The sequence below is a fragment of the Psammomys obesus genome, unplaced genomic scaffold (genome assembly GCF_907164565.1).
Source record: "Psammomys obesus unplaced genomic scaffold, mPsaObe1.curated_primary_1811, whole genome shotgun sequence".
Classification (NCBI taxonomy): Eukaryota; Metazoa; Chordata; class Mammalia; order Rodentia; family Muridae; genus Psammomys; species Psammomys obesus.
This window is the reverse complement of record NW_026585698.1, coordinates 1,189,515-1,211,012: the sequence shown is the minus strand read 5'-3', so window position 1 is coordinate 1,211,012 and position 21,498 is coordinate 1,189,515. Positions and strand designations below refer to the sequence as shown.

At 48.9% G+C, this 21,498-nt stretch overlaps 1 protein-coding gene across 2 annotated transcripts in view; it reads right to left on the bottom strand.

Annotated features, from left to right (window-relative positions):
- Positions 1 to 21,498, bottom strand: part of Lrrc20 (leucine rich repeat containing 20) — an 88,279-nt gene that overhangs the window by 28,411 nt on the left and 38,370 nt on the right. For both annotated transcript variants that reach the window (XM_055598875.1, XM_055598876.1), the window contains exon 3: positions 19,761 to 19,910. In XM_055598875.1, coding sequence (XP_055454850.1) covers positions 19,761 to 19,910 — 150 coding nt within the window. The remainder of the gene's footprint in view (positions 1 to 19,760; positions 19,911 to 21,498) is intronic.

Here is a 21,498-nt window from a genome sequence, read left to right as displayed (position 1 = left end):
CCAGGTGTGACGGCTCTCCCAGACAGGCCTTGTGGAATGTGTTAGGATATGCCCCCAAAATTTCAAGACTTTTCTTCAAGGCCCTCCTTGTTCCAAGACTGTAGGGGGATCCCAGGTCTATCACGTGTCCTTACTCTGCACCCAGCTACTACCAACCAGACATGAGTAGGTTCCTCCCTGGAGCGCTCACTGTAAAGCTGATCAGTGTGACCTGTGCAAGGGACCCTCATGAGGAGGCCTAGACAGCACTGAGAGATGGATCAGGGCAGAGCTGAAAAGTTTCAAGTAAAAGGCGCCCGGGCCAGGCATGGTGGTGCACTAATCCTAACACTCAGGAGGCAGAAGCAGTAGTTTGGAGCCAGCCTGGTCTACAGAGTGAGCTCCAGGACAGCTAGGGCTACATAGAGACACAACAGTAACAATGTAATAAAAGAGGAAAGAGAAAGAAAGAGAGAGAGAGAGAACAAGAAAGAGAGAGAGAGAAAGAGAGAGAGAGAGAGCGAGAGAGAAAAGAAAGAAGGAAGGAAGAAAGGAAGGAAAAGAAGGGAAGAAAAACCTCGCACAGTGGCACACGCCTATAAACCCAGCATTCAGGGAGGCAGAGGCAGATGGATCTCTTGAGTTCAAGGCCAGTCCGGTCTACAAAGTGAGTCCAGGACAGCCAAGACTACACAGAGAAACCCTGTGTTGAAAAAAAAAAACAAGGAAGGAAGGAAGGGAGGGAGGAAGGGAGGAAGGAAGGAAGGAAGGAGGAAAGAAAGAAAGAAAGAAAGAAAGAAAGAAAGAAAGAAAGAAAGAAAGAAAGAAAGAAAGAAAGAAAGAAAGAAAGGGGGGAGGGAGGGAGGGAGGGAGAACAAAAAGAAAAAGGCTCCTTCTGTCTACCGTGTTCGAGGATTGTCCTGCTGCTGCATCAAGATCCTGAAATGGTGACAGTAACAAGAAAGTAAGGAAATAATGGCCACAGACAAAAGGAAGCAGCTTCATTCAAGGGAGGCAGGGATATCAGTGAACTGGAGGAGACCTGAGGCAGCTTTGAAAAATACTGAGATTGTTCTACAACTGACAGGCTTCTACTTTGTGATGACCTATTTACCTATGTCCATCTCATAATGCCTCTGTCTTTTATTCTATTCAACAACAACAACAACAAAACAAGAAAAGTATAAGGCTGATGTAACTATGTAGCTATAGTATAACTGTAGGAAATACAGCTAAATACAGTATGGTGTAGAACAGCAAGGAAGGAAGGAGAGCCTCCCATAGGGGCCCTTGTGTAAGAAGAGGTGAAAGGACAACCAGAAGAACATGACGGCAAGCATGATCCAGGGCTACAACAGGGGAATCAGGAACGGATGCTCACGTGCAAAACCCAGACCAGGCCACCTCCAGCTGACTTAGCCATTTTGTCCACTTAGATCCAGTGTACTCACTTAAGAAAGGAGCTGGTAGGTGCCTGCCTCGTGGGGATGTGGACAGGGATGTCAGGGCACACAGGAAAAGCACCAGAAGAGGGAGAGAACAGGGTCTCTGTTTCTGCAGTGGGGACAGGCCACTTGGGGAGCAACATCATTCACATGTGACCTTACATGTACCCCCACTCTGCCTGACCCAAAGGAAATGGAGACCCTGAAATCATGTTCCTCAGCGCTTTTACCCAGAGCCAAGTTTGTGGACATGTGACCAACGCAGTTGTATAGGGTCCCATTCCTTTGGAGTGTTATACCAATATGCCATGATTTCTGTCTGTTTTGAGACTCAGTCTCATCATGTGACCTCAAACTCGAGACCTTTCTACCTCAGCCTCCCAGGTCCTGGGATTACAGGTGTGTCCCACCACGGCTGGCTCCCATGTGCCATCTTGAAAGCCATCATCATGGTACTCAACTTCATTTTATAAGCAACACGGAGTTGTGATGTCTCAGTTCACATGTTGGCGTGCCTGGGTCTCTGGGCTATCTGCAGCCTCCCCTCCATCTTCAGGCCCTAGGATCTTCCCGGCCTGAGCCAGGCTTTGCTCTGGGCTCACGTAGCCCTCCACCTCCAGCAGCGAGCAGCAGAGTCAGGTTTGTGTTCCCTGTGCTGTCCCAGGCTGGGACTTGCTGGGCTGTCCTCTCATCGCACCCTGCCCAGGGGACTTGGGCTGCAGTATCACAGTGTACCTGGAATGGGTGGCCAGCTGGAGACTGAATCTTGACAGAAGTGACCCTGGGCCATCCCTGCCCCAGGTACCAGACAGATCTTGACACCCAGAGTTAAGGATGGAGGGCTGGAGTCTGCTCAAAGTTGGGGGAAGGGCACCTCACAGTTAAGGGAGACACCTGGCCAGTGTGAAGCATGGTAGTTTCCCATCTGCTAAAGGCAGAACAGCTGCCAGCAGGCCTGAAAGTGCACATACGGGCACCTGGCACTGTGGGTGGTCCTGGGCAGGAAACAGCCCATTTCTCCTTTTCCTTATAACCTGCCTGAGCTCCACAGGAATCGGTCTCTTTGGCCTACTCACAGCACCTCTGGAAGCCAGTAATGAAACACCAGCTGTTTAATTCCTAGGTTTTGCATGTGAGCTAACTGCTCCTGTAAGTGCACTTGAATGAATGCTCACCCTGTCTTTATTTTCCTGTACTTTGACGATAGATAGCAAATGAAAAGCAGCGTGCCAAGCTACATGAGAGGCGGCTAAAGAGAGCTACCTATTTATTTTACAGCACTTCCCCGGGAACAGAGTCCTGCACTCCATTTCTGTAGCTGGCCCAGGCCTTCTGGGCTAGATGTCTCCCAGGGCTCCTGTTGAGGCTCGGAGAGTCCTACAGTCCACCTTAGGGTTTGCCACAGTGAGGATTCAGAACCCTGTTTCCATTTGCAGGGCCTCTGTACACCCCCACACACACCACTTGTACACACAAGCACATGCCTCACTATAAGTCCTCTGCTCTGCTCAGGCAGGACCTACATGCAATTCTTTGTTTCTATGTCCCTTCAGGGCTTATGTGGTCACTCAGTAAGTATCCAAGGGGTGATAGGAGGGGATGTCATGGGGTGCCTTCCAGTGTCTTATCTTTGGTGACATCCTGTACCCAAGGTCCCATTAGCAGATCCAAGGCCTGCTCCTTGCAACCAAGGATCCTTTCAGTGGCTGGGCTCACGAATAAACCATGCCTGAATCATAAAAGATGCCCTATCTAATGCTTGTCTGTCATCCCAGTACCCAAGAGGCTCATGGGAAGACTGCTGGGTTCGGGACTCCGGATCCCCATGTCTCATGAGCACTCCCACCGCTGCCATCTAGGTAACTTTACAGTGTTGGGGACAATTCCAGACATCTGGCCCAGTGTGCCCCCAAGGAACAGCACTTCCTCATGCAGAGCACGCTGCTGCCTCGGGGCCCTCCCAGCTACAGTTTCATAACTGGTTGATTCTTTCATTCCTTCCCTTTTTGCTCCCCCCTTCTTTCTTTTGAGGTGACAGGCACCCAAGGCTAGTCTCGAATTCATCAGGTAGCAGAGGATGGCCTTGACCTCCCAATTCTGCTTTGACCTCCCAAGTGCTAGACTTACTGGTGTGCATGAGCACATCTCGTGTATATTTGGTGTGAAGGATCAGACTCTGAGCTTTGTGAGTGTTAGGCAAACACCTTACAACCGGGCTACCCACCACCCCACTGCACCTGTGGAGGCTTTGCAGTTCTGCCTGCCTGGAACTTGTATGTAAGCCTGGCTGGTCTCAAGCTACGTGGCATCCTCCAGCCTCTATTTCCAAGGGGCTGGAGTTATGGGGGTTGGGGTTGAAGGATGGCGGGGGGGGGTTCCTTCGGTGCTTTCTGTCCACAGCATTCTCTGCTCTGTTTGTGCAAGGCCTGCTGCCTCACTGGATCTGTGTCCTCACTCAAGCACCTCCCCTTGGTCACTGCTGTTTCAGAACCTGGCCTCTGCGGAACCACCATTTCCTACACGCACTTGCTTGTCAGCATTCTGTCTGCCTCCTGCCGTGAGAATGTCAGCTGCTCCAAGAAAAGTGTCCCAAATGGTCCAGGCCACAGTGAACACTCGCTAATACTGGACAGGTAAAGAAATGAACATCTGAATGGATTTCAGCGTCACCCTCGCAATCCTGCAGAATTCCTGCTTGGAAATATCATCATTCTTCCTTAAATTGATTGTGTTCTTTTCATCAAAAAGAAAAAAATAATAATGCCTATTATTGCTTTGTGTAAAAAGTACTGCCGTTTAAGTCTCACTGAACAGTGCTGCTACATCAAGCCTCCAGGCCCTGGACGACAGCAGAGGAGGGTGCACAGCACATACAGGGCTGGGGGACGGCTGCCCTGGCCTCTCCGGAGCTGGACATTCATTCCCGGGAGGGTGGGCCCACCTTCTCAGGCTGAGTGTGCTTCTCCAAGCTCCCACTTTCCAGAAACATGCTGCCCAGCCGCCTCTTTTCTTGCCAGCGGAGCCTGACAGGCCACTTAGGAGCTGGCTCCATGCAGCAGCACAGCAGGGGAAGGTGACACTGGGCCACTTAAAACGCTTTTATTATTAGTGCGTGTGCTGTACACGTGTGTGAGAGTGGGGGCACACATGTGCAATGGTGCTCCCACAGAGGCCAGAGAACCACTTTTCAGGAGCTGGTTCTCTCCTTCTAGTGATCTCTAATGATCTAGTGACTCAGACTGTCAAACTTGCCTAGCTGAATCATTCTGCTGCCCCAATTTTAAAAATTTAATTTCAAGATTTACTGTTAGTTACTGTGTAGTAGAAAGGTATGGTGTGTGTGTGTGTGTGTGTGTGTGTGTGTGTGTGTGGTGTCTGTGTGTGTGCGTGTGGTATGTGCATGTGTGGGGGGCTTATGTGTTAGCTAAGTGCTTTACTTACTGAGCTGTCTCAGCTGCCTCAATTTTTAATTTTTTTATGTTTTTCTTTTGAGACAGGATCTTATGTAGACCAGGCTAGTTTCAAAAGTCTAGAAAACTGAGGGTAACCTTAAACTTGAGATAGTCCTGCCCCTTTCTTCAGAGTGTTGGCTTCACCATGCCCAGGTTACACAGTGCCCGAGATTCAACCCAGGGCCTCATGCACGCCTGCATGGGAAACTTTTGTCATCTTTCTTTTGTTTTCTTTCTTTCTTTCTCTCTCTCTCTCCCTCCCTCCCTCCCCCTCCTTTCCTTCCTTCCTTCCTCCCTCCCTCCCTCCTTCCTTTCTTTTTGCAGTTTTGGTGGTTTTATTTTACACACAAACAACACACATACACAAGCCATCTACTCATTTTCTTCTCTGCACAGCCTGGCATTGGGATTGGTGACGATAGCCAGCTTGCTGCTCTTTCTACGATGGCTTTTCCGTTCTCGGAGAAAACACTGTGAGCAATCGCAGCACAGTAAAATTTGTTGCCCATCAACAGCCTTTCCAGCTCCTTGACACTGTGGACCAGACACTTCTAGAAGCTTCTTGTTGCTCCCATAACCAACGCTGGGTATCAGGATCTGGCCCTTGAATCTTCTCCGAACCCTGTTGTCGATACCTCTGGGTTTCCGCCAGTTTCGCTTAATTTTGATGTATCAGTCTGACTGGTGTCTGATGAACTTCTTGATCCTCTTTTTGAGGACCTTGGGCTTCCCCAGAGGCTGGAGGGCAGCCATGATGCTGCAAAAGAGATGGCAGCCACTTCATAGGTAGCGCCAAGGAAGCAGTGGCATTTTTTGTTTTCTAAGACAAGGCTCACCATAAAACTGGATAGACTTGAACTAGCTCTATATAAATCTATATAACTCCATATAATTCTCGCTAGACCAAGCTGGCCTTGAACTCAGAGATTTGCCTGCCTCTGCCTCTGAGTGCTGGGATTTATATGTATGAGCAATCACCTCCCAGAAATTTCACAGGGGTCGCAGTCAGACATTCTGCATATCATATATTTATATTACTATTCATAACAGTAGCAAAATTACAGTTATGAAGTAGCAATAAAAATAATTTTATAGGGAGCTGGAGAGATGGCTCAGAAGAACATTGTCTGTTCTTCCAGAGGACCCAGGTTCAATTCCCAGCACCCACATGGCAGCTCATAACTCTGTAATTCCGGTTCCAGATGTGACACCATCACAGACATACATGTAGGCAGGACACCAAAGTGCATATAATAAAAAATAAAGAATTATATAAAAATAATGTTATGGTTGGAGGTCAGCACACATGAGGACCTGTATTAAAGGCTTGCAGCATTAGGAAGGTTGAACACCACTGCTCTAGAGCCTGTGTTTGTGAGTCCCACTCAGGACCATGGGAGGAGTCCAGGGGACCTCTTCCCTGGCATGGGACATAGACATCCCTTCACATAGACATCCATGAAACCTGGCAGAGAAGGTCTGTGAGTTGAGGCAGGGAGGAGCAAATCACGGGGAGGGTAAGGAGTTACACGGCTGTGCAGACAGGCTCATGCTCCCAGTCACAGGATGAAAAACAGTCTTGGAACTGCTGGGGCCATTGGCCCTTTTCTGTACCCTTAATAGCATCTGAGAAGAGAGCCGAATCCTTTCACACCGCAAGCAAAATGGGAGCAGGTGTTTGCAGCAGTTAATAAGAACAGCCATGGCACTACGCACACACGGTATGTCCACGGGAGGGGTCTCAGACCTGCTGTTCCCCCTGTTCTTTAGATGAATGGTTGGACACACACATATGGCTCAGCGGGGTAAGTAGTGTGCATGCTGCAGAGGCTGGGGGAGACTCTCCTCGCTTCACTTTGTTACTTTTAATTTCCTGACACAAAAAAATGATGGACTTTATCACACCATTTCTGGCCTGAGTCTAATTACAGCCCCAGCATGGCTCAGAAATATTAGAAGTGTGTGCCCAGGAAAGCCTTCTGGGAGCCCTGAAACCAGAGCTTGTATCTATACATCTCTCTCTGTATATGTTTATCTGTCTCTATGTAAGTGTGAGTATGTGTGCATGTGTAATTACCTATGCTAGTTTATGTGTCTATTTCTCTTAACCTCTGGGTCATCTCTCCAGCCCAGTGTGGGTCTATTTCTCTATGTACCTACACAGCTATGTTCCTGTATGTCTGTGTCTATATATTTGTATCAATCTGTATGTATATCCCTCTGTGTCTATACATATGTATACATATTTATGTATGTATCTACATATGTACATATGTATCTATGTGTCTGTAATCCATCCATCCATCTGTCCATCTCCTTTTGACTTTGTATCTCGTCTCTGAAAAACACTAAGGGTGTTCTCTGAAGGTCTCTGCAGCCTTTCTGCATCACAATGACCATCAATGCATCACTCCTGATATGTGGGGACCTCACTCTCCTCACAACTCTACAGCTCTGCCAACAATCCATGCAGGGATGGCAGAGGCAGGGTCATCTAACCAGGGAAGTTACAGCTAAGAAGGCATTGCCTTGTGCCTGGGAGATGAAAATAAAGGTTGTGGCACTGGTCCTTGTTATCCCTCACTTGCTCAGTAAAGCATGTCCAGGTCTGGTTCAAAAACAGTGACATTTCTTTAGCAGTGTCCAGGATGACAAGAGACTGTCCTGCCCTTTGCTCTGTTCACATTACAAGATGCTTGTACAGGGAGCAGGTGTGAGGCCCCCTGCCAAGGCACCAAAGACCCATAGACAGAGGCAGAGCCAAAGGGCATCTGCCTGTTCCTGACTCCTAACTGATGCCAGCCATGCCCAGGGCTCAGCTCCTCTTGCTCTCCTACCTCAGTGATGGTTCTTCTGAGCCCCACAGAAAAGGAGTGAGGGTACCAGTGAGGTGTCAGTGTCTGCTGGCTTCCCTAAGGCCAAGCCTGGCCATCACTCCAACCTCCCTGTTATAACTGACCCACTGATCCTTCCACTGTGGGGACTGGTGACCTACTGGCCAGGAAGTGCCCATCCTCTCAGCAAAGCAGCTCACCAGGACAAAGTCCAGGAGCCAAGAGAGCCCCAGACAGCTATGCAAGCAGTGCTGCAGTCTGGCAAAGGGGAGAGTGGTGCCTGGGGACCCTGGAGCTGGTCCAGAACCAGTGTGGTGCATCATGTACGCTGTGTTTCTGGCACACATAGGAAATATTTGCTGAGTAAACGAATAAGGAAATGAAGGGACAATTAAAAAGTTGGGGTCTGGATCCTCATTCAGGAAGGCAAACGGGATGGACATTGGAAGAGGGAGAAAACAGTATACAGGACAGGAGCCTACCACAGAGGGCCTATGAAAGACTCTACCCAGCAAGGTATCAAAGTAGATGCTGAGACTCATAGCCAAACTTTGGGCAGAGTACAAGGAATCTTATGAAAGAAGGGGGAGCTCCACAAGGAGAGCAACGGAACCAAAAAATCTGGGCTGGAGGTCTTTTCTGAGACTGATACTCCAAACAAGGACCATGCATTGCAATAACCTAGAATCCCTGCACAGATGTAGCCCATGGCAGCTCTGTCTCCAAGTAAGTTCCCTAGTAAGGGGAACAGGGGCTGTCTCTGACATGAACTCAGTGGCTGGCTCTTTGATCACCTTCCCCTAAGGGCAGTGGGCAGCCTTACCAGGCCACAAAGGAAGACAATGAAGCCAGTCCTGATGAGACCTGATAGGCTAGGGTCAGATGGAAGGGGCGAAGTGCCTCCCCTATCAGTGGACTTGGAAAGAGCCATAGGAGGAGAAGAGGGGCATGGGAGGAGAAGTGGGAGGGAGGGTTGGGATTGGAAGGGGATGAGTGAGGGGGCTACAGCTGGGATACAAAGTGAATAAATTATAATTAATAAAAATAAATTAATTTTAAAATTAATTAATTAATTGAAAGTTGGGGTCTGACTTGACAATGAACTTCATATTCTCCTGGGCCTGGCACAGGATGAAGCCTGCAGCATGGGCATAGGATGCAACATCCTTCCAGACCAGAGACAGGATCTCCCTATTTGTCTTGGCTCATATCTGCCCCTTGTATGACTGGCAGGGAAGACAAGAGCAGGGTGAGCCAAGCTGTCCATTCCAGCCTTAGGGGCACTGTGATAGAGTTTCAGGATAAAACACAGCACATTTAAGGCCAAGTTTTGGATAAACCAATAAATGATTATTTAAAGTGTGAGTTCACAGCATGTACCTTATAGAAAGCTTACTCACAGCTTATCTGAAATTCATATCTAACTGGGTATCTTATACTGTACTTGTCAAATCTGGGAACTAGTACATAAAACTCAGACCATTTAGAGACACATACACCTTCTATGGCCAATCTGGAATCTTCCATGCTCAAAGCCCTCAACTCTCTAAATGACTAAGGATTACCACCAAGCACCTCTGGAGAGCCTGTATGGTGCTAGCTGCCATCCCTGCATGGCCTCTGCTAACTCCCATGACTATATGGCAAAGTCTATGCTGGCATCATGACCCTATTTTGCAAATAAGACAAGTGAGCCACTTCACTGGCTCAAGACAAATCTTGTCACTAGTATTTGACCAAAACACCTATTTCTGTGGCATAGACCTGGGGTCCAGGGACCCAGAGCTTCCACCTGAGGTGGGTTAGATGGGCCCCCCAAGCCTCAGGCTCCCCATCTCTGAAGGCCTACATCTTTGCAGCTCAGGTCCTACTGAGTGTCTCCTGTAGAAGCATATTTCTGTGGCTTTAGTTTTCCTAAAGTTATAATAAGCCTCCCATTGTAACTGTCATTCTATACCAGAAGTGCAGCTCATCAAAACGTTCCATGTGCCCTCAGTGTACTGGCTACTGTGACAGAACACCCGACCAAAACAACTTAAGGGTATGTCGTGGCTCACAGTTTGAGGGGACAGTACATCCACATGGAAGATGTGGTGGCAGCAGGGGAGGTAAACAGTCACACTGTGTTCGTGGTCAGGAGCCAGAAAGAAATCAAGGCTGGTCTTAGCCAACCTGCTCCTGTTTTAGTCCATCTGGAATCAGGGATGGCTCCACTCGCGTTCACGGTGGGACTTCTTTCCTCAGTTAAGCCTCTCTGAGAACACCTTCAGGGATATGCCCAGAGGTGTTTCCATGGTGATTCTGAATCCAGTCACGTTGATGATGGTTACTAAGCACCGCACAAATAGTCTTCAACCTCTCAGAATCTCCACAGAGTGAATGCTTCCCCATGCCCACGGTTCAGCTTGGGTTTGAGGGTGCCCCCAAAGTGCTTGTGCTAGAGCCTGACGCCTGAGGAAGGAGGGTGCTGGGATGGGGAACTTTAAGATGCAGGGCCAGTGTTCTGGGTGTGCCAGCACATGCCTTAAATCCCAGAACTTGGAGAGGCAAAGACATGAGTCTTGGCCTACACAGTGAGCTGCAGATCCGCCAAGGCTACAGACAGACCCCATCTCAAATGGGGGAAGGGAGGGGACCAAGTGCAAGTGTTTACCATGGGGACACTGCCCATCAAGGGATTTGTGTGTAGCTTGCCGGGTAGAACAGTTCCCAAGAGTCTGAGTCATTTTCAAATGAAGCCACCCAGTGCAGCGACTCCCTTTGCACATGGCTGGCTCCCTTTGTGCCTCTCAGCTACATTGTGAAGCAGCCAGGCACTCTAGCCAGGACACGAGCGTCATACTGTTCAAGCCACGTAGCTGCCTCAGTTGTGATCCAAACCTCTTTGATTTGGAAATTACTTAGCTCTAGGTGTTTGGTAGAGAGGAAAGAGTGAGGTTTAGAGATGCAAGGTTGCCGATAGCTTTGATCTGTCTTCTATACGGGCTTCTCTGTACCCTCGTGTCTTTTCCTTACTGTTTTGTTGTTGCTGTTTTGTGACAGGGTTTCTCTGTATAGCCTTGGCTGTAAACCAGGCTGGCCTCAAACTCACAGAGATCTGCCTGCCTCTATCCCCTCAAGTGCTGGGATCACAGGTGTGCACCTGGCTCCTCACTGTTTCTATGTCAAAGAAAACAGCTCTAGACACTTGATCTGCAATTGTGCTGACATTCCACCTAGACACAGCCACAGCCAGGTCTGGCTTTGCTCTTCAGTCTAGGATCACAACACACAGGTCACTTGCCCAGGGCCTCATGTCTAAGGGGCTCAGGTATAAAAGACTGTCTTAGTGGCTAGGGTTCAGAGCCGGACAACCGAGGAATCCAATGATAGAAGGACTTTTGGGAGAAGAGTCTGGCATGCCATTCTGGAGGTGTCCTAGCTGACACCAGCCCCATCAGCGACAATTTCTTGCTCAATCACCCTCTTGTGCTATGCTTTCCAGTGTTTGCCAAATGAAACCTGCCTCCCGAGTTCTTCGTATGCTTTTCTAAGTCCGCTACACTTTGGACAACTGCCAGGGCTGACTTCAATTGGCCCTGGAGGAGGGTAAAGCCAGCCGATTCTGTTAGAGGACACTCAAGGCTGCCACACGTCTGTCCGCCAAGACCCAGCAGCAAAGAAGCTCTTGAGTCTGCCTGCCTCCTCTGGCAGATGTCAGCGTGACAGTTAAGTGTTCTTCCAAGGGGCCATGTGCGGTGCTGAGCAGAGCCCAGAAAGCTTCACATGGACACCCAGCTTCCCAGGGGTTAGGGTTAGACAGAAAGGAAACAAAAGACAGGCTTCCAGAAAACATACCCTGAATTGTGGAAGTGCTGATCATTCTGCCACCATAAAAGCCAGATAAGGCAATTTTGTAATTGCTGTTCCTATTTCATACAGCCTAGGCTAGCCTCAAAGTCCCTAGGCAGAAGAGGATGACCTTGAAGTCTAGATACTTGTGCCTATATTTCCCAAGTACCACTATTGCAGGCGCATACCACAGAAACACTTTATGAAATGAATGAACTACATTCCTAACTAGACCAACATCAACCCCTGAGGTAAAAATAACTGATGTAAAATGGTCTGTGTATCCTTTTCTAGTGCATGGTCTCAGGCCCACCCTCTTGCTGTGTGACCATGGGCAAGTTCCTTGCACTCTCTGAGAGAAGGATATAAACTCGGTGAGAGGGAGAGAAAGGCAGAAAAGAAAGGAAGGGAAAAGGTGAGAGGGCTGTAAAAAAATTAATAAATGTATACTTGGAGGAGGTTCACAACAATGAATGCTCTTAGTGGGATGCTGTAAATGTTGCTAACACTAGATGAATTTCTATTTCATGGGCCAGCAACATCTCTAGAGTTGGCAGCAATAGCTGCTGCTGGGCAGGGAACTAGATGCCTGGGGGAGGACAGAGACTTATTTTCCCTATTATTCCTTTTGACTGGACCACTGCATTGTGTGTGTCTATTGCCTATTCAAAAATAAACACTCAGACAGGATCCATTCTTTCAAATGATGTGACAGAGCTGTGCAGGTGTGGTGGGGATGTGAACAACCAGCAGGGAAATGGATGGGGGTGGCAGGGAGGATCAGAGAGGCCTGTAGCATAGCAGCAAAGGAAATCTATGCAGAGAACTTGAGGGGAAAGGGGGTGGAGAGAAACGCAAAGTCCCTGTCACTCAGGATTTGGAAAATGTGAGCTTGGGAACTGTGCTGGAAGACACAGATAATCCAGTGCTCTGGGTGTGTGCCACCTTGAGTGCATTGGCACACATGCCCTGGCTAGGAAGAGAGCTAGGGTGCAAAGGTGCAGGATGGAGGAGGTGGCCCCTGTCTGAGTGGCAGGAACACCTCTCCCGGCTGCCACCCAAGGGGAACTGCACTGAGTTCTCCCAGCTCTATCAGGTCTGTTGGCCTCTGGTGGATGGTCCTGCCCCAATGCAGTTGTTACGAACACTTAAACTTCTATTCTGTTGCGTTCAGCCACGTAACCTCAAGGATCAGACATTCCCAAGGACAAAGGATCAGACACCCGTGAAGACAGAAAGCACAAGCTGATGCCCCTGTCACCTCCTCCATTCCTGATAGAATTCTTAGGGACAGCAATGGGGGTTGCCCCACAGACATGGGTCTTCCCGGGCTCTATGACTCTAACTGGGATCTACGCTGAAGAAACAAAATGTGACCGATCCCCAGGAACAACTGAGGTGTTGACACCCCACTTCAGCATTACTTCTGTGTCTGGCCAGCTTGCCTGGTTCCTTTCTTTATCCTTGCCTTTTTCCTTTTGTCTGCTAAGGAACATGAGCTGAGGAAAAATAAATCCAAGGGGCTAAAGAAGAGCATGAAGGGAAGGCCCTGTGTCCTGCAGCTTTAGGGCCACACTTGGTCCTGCCACCTGATGGCCTACGTGAGGATGGCTTTATCATCCTCGGCCTGGGAGATTTATCATGCCCCAGAGAGCCCCTTTCCCAGAACACCAGGAAATAAGCTAACCTGGGATGGCTTTCCACATTGCCCCAGTCCCTCCAAACCCAACCGGCTCCAGGTACAGGACAGTGCAGCCCTCTCACTGGTAGGGGGCTTGCCAGAAGCAAAGGATGAAGCTCTTAGTGCACCTATCTGCTTGGCTGAGACAATGAGGTAAATTGTAATTTTCTCTGCCAACAGTCAGAGTTGCTGCATGGAGGTCCCTGTGGTGAGAACAATGCAGCCTGCTGAGTGGAGAAACCATTAACAGATAGGTCCCAGGGTGCCTGCAGCCTGAGCAGGAGTACACACAGCACAGCTTCCCAGGGTGGGTGGCTACCTGGCATCGTCCTGTCAGCAGGAGAGCTCAGAGAACACATGGTTAGGGAGGGCACAGAAAGAGACAAGAGACAAAGAACAATGTCACTCATTACTGCTGGGTGCAGCGGTGCACGCGTGTCCAATCAGCACAGGGAAAGTGAGCGAAGGTCATCATCCTTGGATACATATCAAGTTTGAGGCCAGCTTGGGTTATATGAGACTACCTTGAGGAAGTAAATGGGACCATCACTGTGGAAATCTTAAGACATCCCAGCACTGTGAGGATAGGTATTATCCTCCCCATCACCCCATTCCCAGAATACTTAATCAAGAGCCCTGGCCCTGAGCCCAGCTCTACCAAGCCCCCCCCCCCCCCCCCCCCCCCCCCCCCCCCCACACACACACACAATAGAGACTTTGGGTTACCTTAGCTTCCACAGAAGCTTCCAGGCTGGTTGACCAGATAGCCCAAGCTTCCCTGCCCAACCCTGTCCACAACCTTGTATTCTCAGCTGGCTCAAGCCTTACGGACCCTGCCTATGGGGAGGAGAGCCATCATTTCAGAAGCTCACTTGGGACCTGGCTGAAGATTAGCTTAGGGTGGTATCTTCAAGGCCAGTCCCACTTCCTGCATCTGCTCGCTTTATACTTTGATTCCTGATGTTTCTCCTGTCCTCAATGCCCAGTACTGGCTTTTCTTACCCAATTCATCCTACCAGGACCTTTCTCAAATGTTGCTGTTTAAGCAGACAGCTCCCTCAAGCCAGTCCCTGACAGCATGCTTCAGCCCTCTGCTCTGCACCATTTGGTCTTGTTTCATTTCTGCAGTCATTTTCCAAACATACCTTTCATCTCCTGAAGGCTGCTACAGAAATTCCCCCTTATTTATCTGGCAAACACCTCCTCATCTATCAATCCCCACTTTAAATTACCTCTCTAGAGTTTCCCAAGTTCCCACCCAGGCCTCTGAGTCTTTCACAGGCAACCTATCAGCAGACAACTCCTTTCATTTCAAGGTTGCTGGCTGGTACATCTACCTCCCTTGCAAAACAGTGAGGACTTTGAGGGCTCTTTCTATCTAACTCTAAAACTTCTCATTTCCACATGATGTTGGTGTTACAATGACAAACCATGGGCAGAGAGGAGTGAGCTGGAGAGATGGATCAGGGGTTAGCACTGGCTGCTCCTCCAGGGGACCCAGGTTCGATTCCTGGCACCCTCAAGGCAGCCCACAACTGTCTGTAACTCTAGTTTCAAAGGATCAAACACCTCTTTGAGTACCAGGCATTCAGCACTGCACAGACACATATGCAGGCTAAACATCTGTACACATAAAATAATAAAGTTTAATTTAAAAACGAAAAAAACAAATTCATAGACTCAGGGCCAGGAGACTTGAGTGCCTAGTGACTCCGGGTTCCTGTCTATTATTCACTTGTACATACCACAAGGTAAGCCGGGACAGAGGCTTGTGAGCGTCCATTGGGTCTGGTAAAAGGCAGGGGTGTGAGAGGTTGAGTTTTGTTCTTTGTTTTTCAAATTAATGTCTCATATAGCCCAGGCTAGCCTCCAGCTTTTTTTTTTCTTTTCTTTTTTTAAAGAATGATCTTGAACTCCTATTCCTCCTGCCTCCTGCCTCCACCTCCTATGTGCTGGGATTACGGGTGTGTACCACCATGCTCATAAAAGACTTAATTTACTGACAACAGTGAAACTCAGTGTCAAATAGAATATTGATCCACAACCTGCAGCCCAGGAAGCTAACCAATTATCTGTTGCTGCTAGCCCAGGACAGTTCACGTGCTGGCTAATTTTGTCAACTCGACATACAAACTAGAGTTATCTGAAAGGAGGAAACCTCAATTGAGAAAATGCCTCTGTATTTTCTTAATTAGTGATTGACGGGGGAGGGCCCAGCCCATTATGGGTGGAGCCATCCCTGGGCTGGTGGACCTGGAAAGCAGGCTGAGCAAAACATAAGGAGCAAGCCAATGAAGCAGCACCCCTCCATAGCCTCTGCATCAGCTCCTGCTTCTAGGTTCCTGCCCTGTCTTCAGTTCCTGTTCTGGCTCCCTTCAGTGATGGACTACAATGTAGAACTATAAGCCAGATAAACCCTTTCCTCCAAAACTTGCTTCTTGGTCATGGTGTTTTGTCACAGTAATAGAAACCCTAGTTAAGAGGACACTTGCTCAGTCAAGTCAAACATAGGAACGATTGTCTGTAACAACCATTCAACACCCAAAACAATAACCTCTGTAACAACTGTCTCTGAAAGGCCAGGACTCAATAACCCGCAGTTTCTCCAATTTGGGGGTAAAGGATAAATACTGAATTAAGACAGAATCTCATTTAGCCCAGGCTGGATTCAAACTCACTATGTATCTGAGGGTGGCTTTGAACTCCTGGGTCCTTCTGCCACAACCTCTAAAGTACTGGGATTACAGGTTTGAGCTATTACACCTGGGTGAGCTTCCCTGGCTTTTGTCCCCAAACCCAACTATGCATCATGAGGAGAAAGCTAAACCTACCTCTACCCAATTCTAGCCCAACACCAAGGATACCTGCTTCTAGAAAGCCACTAGTAGTTGACCAAGCAGCTGCTCAGACAAAACTCTTAGTTTTGTTCCACTATGAAGCATTCCCAGTCCCTTGCCTGCTCTGGAGCCTGTCACGTGCACATCATGGGGTTGGCTCCCTGCAGGTTACAAGGGCGGGGACCTTCAAGTGTCTCATCTTGGTGGTGGCACACACATATGTACCTCTTAGGTGTGTCTCACACTCCTTCTACCTAGCAGGTCCAGGACATAATCAAAAGAGTTGAGAGACCAGAGAGCAAGGAAGGGGACAGGCATACAAAAGAGCCACACCCAGACACTGAGATTTTTTTCCATAGACCAACCTGCCTGTGGAATCACACTGATTCTATCTGCTCTCTTTGCTCACTCAGGTCTTGCTGTTTTGTTTTCTTTCAAGACATGGTATCTTATTTCCGGCTGGCCAGGTCTTGCTGTTTTGTTTTCTTTCAAGACATGGTATCTTATTTCAGGCTGGCCAGCTGGCCAGCTAGCAGAAAATGATTTTGAACTTCTGATGCTCCTGTCTCTATCCCTGGAGTTCTGGGACCTCAGGCGCATGTCACCACATCTGATTAATGCAGTGCTAGGGATTGAACTGAAGACTCTGCACGTTAGACAAGCAACCTACCAGCTGAACCACAGATACTGAGGACCAGGTCTTGACTCTTCATTTCATAATGAAGGAGTGAGGGCCATGGAATAACAACAAGCAAAGATGATACAACCCTGGGAAGCAGCCAGCCTCCCATAGGGCACCCTCGAGAGCCTGGGGGCAGGCAGGGGACAAGTGGCACAGCAGCTGCTCTGTGAAGAGCCCGAAGATGACACAGGAGTCTCTTGTCAATGCTGCTACCTCCTCCTTCTCCACACACATAAAGCACGGTGTGTATGTGTGTGTGTGTGTGTGTGTGTGTGTGTGTGTGTGTGCATGCACATGTGTGATGTTGAAAGAGAAATCACAACAAAGCCTTGGGCTCAGACCTATCTTTCTAAGAGCCAAATGGGCCTTGGCTCCAGCACCCCCATCCCCACCCCACCCCCCACACTAGCTCCAGGCCATCACAGCCTACAATCCACGGTGTGAAATCCAATTAGCAGAGCTGCCCTTCCCTTTGAAACCCCAAGCTGCAGGATAGAGGAGTCAGGAGCTGGTGGGGGCAGAAAGAAGAGTTCAAACGGCATCCTTCAATAGGCATCCGATCCAATGCTGCCGGCATCAGAGTGAGCGCAGTGTTGCAGCAAGCACAGCGATGCAGGGCGGCACAGCCCTGAGCAGCATTTCTCCCAAGCTGCTGGTGAGGGTCTCCCAAAGCTCTTCCTCCCATCCTCAGCGCCCACACCTCTGCCCAACAGTCTACCCTCCCGCACTTTGTCCTCACCAGTGTCCCTGATCTGGGGTGGTGGTAAGGATGAGCATTCTGGGTTGCAGACTCAGGTCTGGAAGAATGCAGGTGCTGAAGAGATGGAGTAAGGATAAGAAAGCACACAGAATCTCTCCTCTCTGCCCAAGGAAGCCTCAACCCAAGTGCTCTGCCTGGGACCCTGACATCCCTACCACCTCTAGAAAGCAACACCCAGGGCTGAGGACGTGGCTGCGTTGGTAGAGTGCTTACCCAGGGTGATGGAGCCCTGGGTTTGATTGCCAGCACCATATAAGATGGACATATAACCCCAACACTTAGATGATGGAGGCAGAAGGATCATAAGGCTAAAGGTCATTCTCAACTAAATAGAGAGTTGGGTCAGCCAGGCTACATGAGACCTGGTGAGGAGGGTGGAGAAGAAAATTGTGGGCTTAACACTACCAGACCTTTGAGCTAATACTGCTGAGGCAGCCCACTTGGGTCCAAGTTCTGGGACCCAAGTGGCCCTTCCCTCCTTGATTCTCATCTCCTTCCATGAATAGGATGCTAGAGGCCATGCCAATATTTTACAAGCTAAATCTACATTTCAAACGCATCTTACTGGCTTTCATGTTACATAAAACTTGGGAAAATTCTCACAAACTGCTTGTTTCCAGATTCTATTAAATAATCCTCAGGAGCCAGCCATGGTAGTACATGGCTATAATCTCATAGCTATAGCTATAATCTTAAGGAAGATCAAAAGTTCAAGGTCACCTCTGGCTCCATAGTGAGTGTGAGGGCAGCCTCAGCTACAAGAGACCTTGTCTCAAGAAAACCAAACTGGGTGAACAATCAGAAGAATGGACACTACCAGCCCATCTTCTCTTGTGACAACCCAGCTGACAGACTAGTGGAAGGTGGGTGAATCCCCATTACTCCCTACTGCCACATGCTCAACCCAAGTCACTCATTACTCACGTCCTAATCTCTTAGGCATTTGTGCTGATAAGCCCTGAACCTGTGGGTCTCAGTTCTGGCTGTCAGCACTTCGAGGCCTGGGCATTTATTAACACCAAGGCCTAGGTTCACATTCAGATGGTCCAATTTATCTGGGATGGTATTCTGAACAGAAAAGTTCCTAGGATGGTTCTGATTCCAGCCAGGGATAGGAAATACCAGCCTGAAGAGAGCTGCTGGCGAGGACCCACTTCACCTGTGTAAAGAAGCAGATGCCAGGAAAAAAGTGGAAGCGAGAAACCAGCCAGGTAAAAGTATATAGAGGTGCCTCTGGGGAACAAGCTCTGCCATCAGCCCCACCCCTTCCCCGGTCACAGGCCCCAGAGCTTCTCAGATAGAGCTCACTGGGCTCCCTGACCTTCCACTCAGAAGGAGCCACCCAGACTAATCCTGCCTCTGTGCTCATCCGTGTGCACAATGAGGCTCCGCTCTGCTTCCCTTGAGCCTCACACCAGTCTTTCCTATTGGCTGAACCAGGCTTTGCCCATCCACACCTATCCCTGCTTTCTGGTCTGTACTCAATACCCATGGCTCCCTGGGGGAAGCCTGCCCAGCTGAAATCAGGGGTCTAAGATATGCTTGCTCGTTCCGCATGCAGAACCAGCATTTTGTGTTTGTTTCTCTAAACAGAATCATGGACACTTTTCATACCCAAAGCAGAAAGAGAACCCTAGGAGGCAAGACCTACCCTACTCAGGCATCCTGTGCCACTGCCCTCTCCTGCCCTGCCATCCTACTACCTACAAGTGTCTGGGCTACAGTTCTGCTCCACGGGGCACAAGGATGGAGGGAGGGAATACCACAGTACCACACTTTCAGCACCTCCTGCTTAGCCATCCAGAGACACCACTGCAGAGGATCTACAATGTCAACCTGCTGTCCTCCCGCCTAATGCCCTCCAAGGACCATTTCCACTCACTCTGTGTGTACCAGAGAAATAAGCCAATATTGTTGGCACCTGTCAAAACTGCACCGAGAAAGGAACTAGAGAGAGAGAGAGAGAGAGCCACACTAGGGATGAGAAGGGACTCATTCATGTCTCGGCCTTGCTGGTCTGTTCAGATCAAAGAGTCTAGCCAGGATTCACCTTCTCCTCCTCAATCTTAGTTTAGCCAGCTGGACACAGAATTTGATCCAGAGACCCCCAGGCACAGGTCTTTCTTCAAAGCCTACCCTTCCTTTGACTTTACAGGTCTGTTATTCCAGGACTAGGTCTAGGGACAATCCTCAGTTGGGGTAAGACACTGAAGGTCAGCGGCTGGTCATTTTCTTTGCCTGAGCTAACCCATGGCCTACCTCGAAGCTGACTGAAGGTGGTCATGAACTTGCTGGTGAGGGACTTGAGTTCATTGTTGGCCAGTGTGATGAGATGGATCTGGTCAGAGACATTCCTCAGGACCTTGTAGATGCAGATGGGGAAAGAAACAAGCTTGCAGTCGGCCAGGTCTGCAGCAAAAGGACAAAGATCAGAGCTATGAATCACAGCTTCCCAAAAACTTGCCCCAGACCCACACAATTGTATACCAGCTCCCTCTCCTCTCCTGTGTTCTTTCCTGTGCTACACGCCCATCAAGCACTATACCTCACTTGTCCCTTTTTCACATTCTGAACCTTGGGTTTTGTCTCCATCTCTATTATCACAGCCTCCCAGCTGGAATTCAAGAGGCAGAAGAAACTTGAAGTCACAATAATGATGTCCTTCGGGCAGCACTGTTCTGAACTTTCCTTTACAGAACCAATTCTTTTGTAATAAAAGACTTGACAGTGAAGCAACCTCTCAATAGCACTCCACGATCATGCGCGCTGACGCACACAACGCTCAGCCTCTGTGGTTTGAGCATCTTGCCAGGCCTAGATCCAACAAGCAGTGGCAGATCCAACAAGAAGCCGCTGAGCACGACCGGCTAACCACAAAGTCAACGTGTGATTGAGGGATGCCACCGGTCCTAGTGACTATTTCTACTACTACAACAAAACGCCATGACCAAAAAGCAAGTTGTGGAGGAAAGGGTTTATTCAGCTCACACTTCCATATCCCTGTTCATCACTGAAGGAAGTCAGAATAGGAACTCAAGCAGGGCAGGAACCTGGAGGCAGAAGCTGATGCAGAAGCCATGGAGAAGTCCTGCTTACTGGCTTGCTCCTCATGGCTTGCTCATGCTGCTTTCTTATAGAACTGAGGACCACCAGCCCAGGGCTGGCACCACCCACAACAGGCAGGGTCCATTCGATGCCCCTTACTCACTGAGAAATGCCTTACAGGATCTCATGGAAGCCTTTCCTCAGCTGAGGCTCCTTCCTCTCTGATGAGCTTATGTCACACTGACACAAAACCAGCCGGTACACCCTTCCTACATATACACCCAGGAGACACAATTGTCTCTATGCAAACAAACAAAAAAAACACAAAAACATGCAGGTGTGTTCAGCAGCTTTGCTCACAAGGCCTAAAAAGAGAATGACACAACTGGCCACAGCTTGAGAAATGGGTGACACACTCATAAAAAGGAACATTACTCAGCAATAAAAAGAAATGGTATCATAAGAGCTGGAGAGGTAGTGAGGTTGCAGAAGTGTTTGCCTTGCAACTGCAAGGGCCTATGTGGGATTCCCTGGGATCCATGGAGGGGGCAGTTATGGTGATGTGTATTTATGAACTCTGTGCTTCGGAGGTAGAGACAGGCTGGGACCTGGGGCTCACTGGCCAGCCTAGTCACTTCCTGAGTTAAAGGCCAGGGAGAAAAAGAAAAGGCCATCTATAAAGAAAAAAGGAAAAGGAAATGGATGGTAACTGAGAAACAACAGTAGGGATTGCACTGACCTCCATACATATGTCATGTGTACATGGGAACAGGTCCTGTGTCCACAGAGAAATACCGTAATATGGAAGAATCATGAAAACATGGTGCTGAGCCACAGGAGTAAGTCACAAACACCACACATCATACATGACTCCGTGAACATGATTTCACATACATGACATGTACATAAGAGGCAAAGCCACGCAGACAGAAAGTAGACTGAGTACATTAGG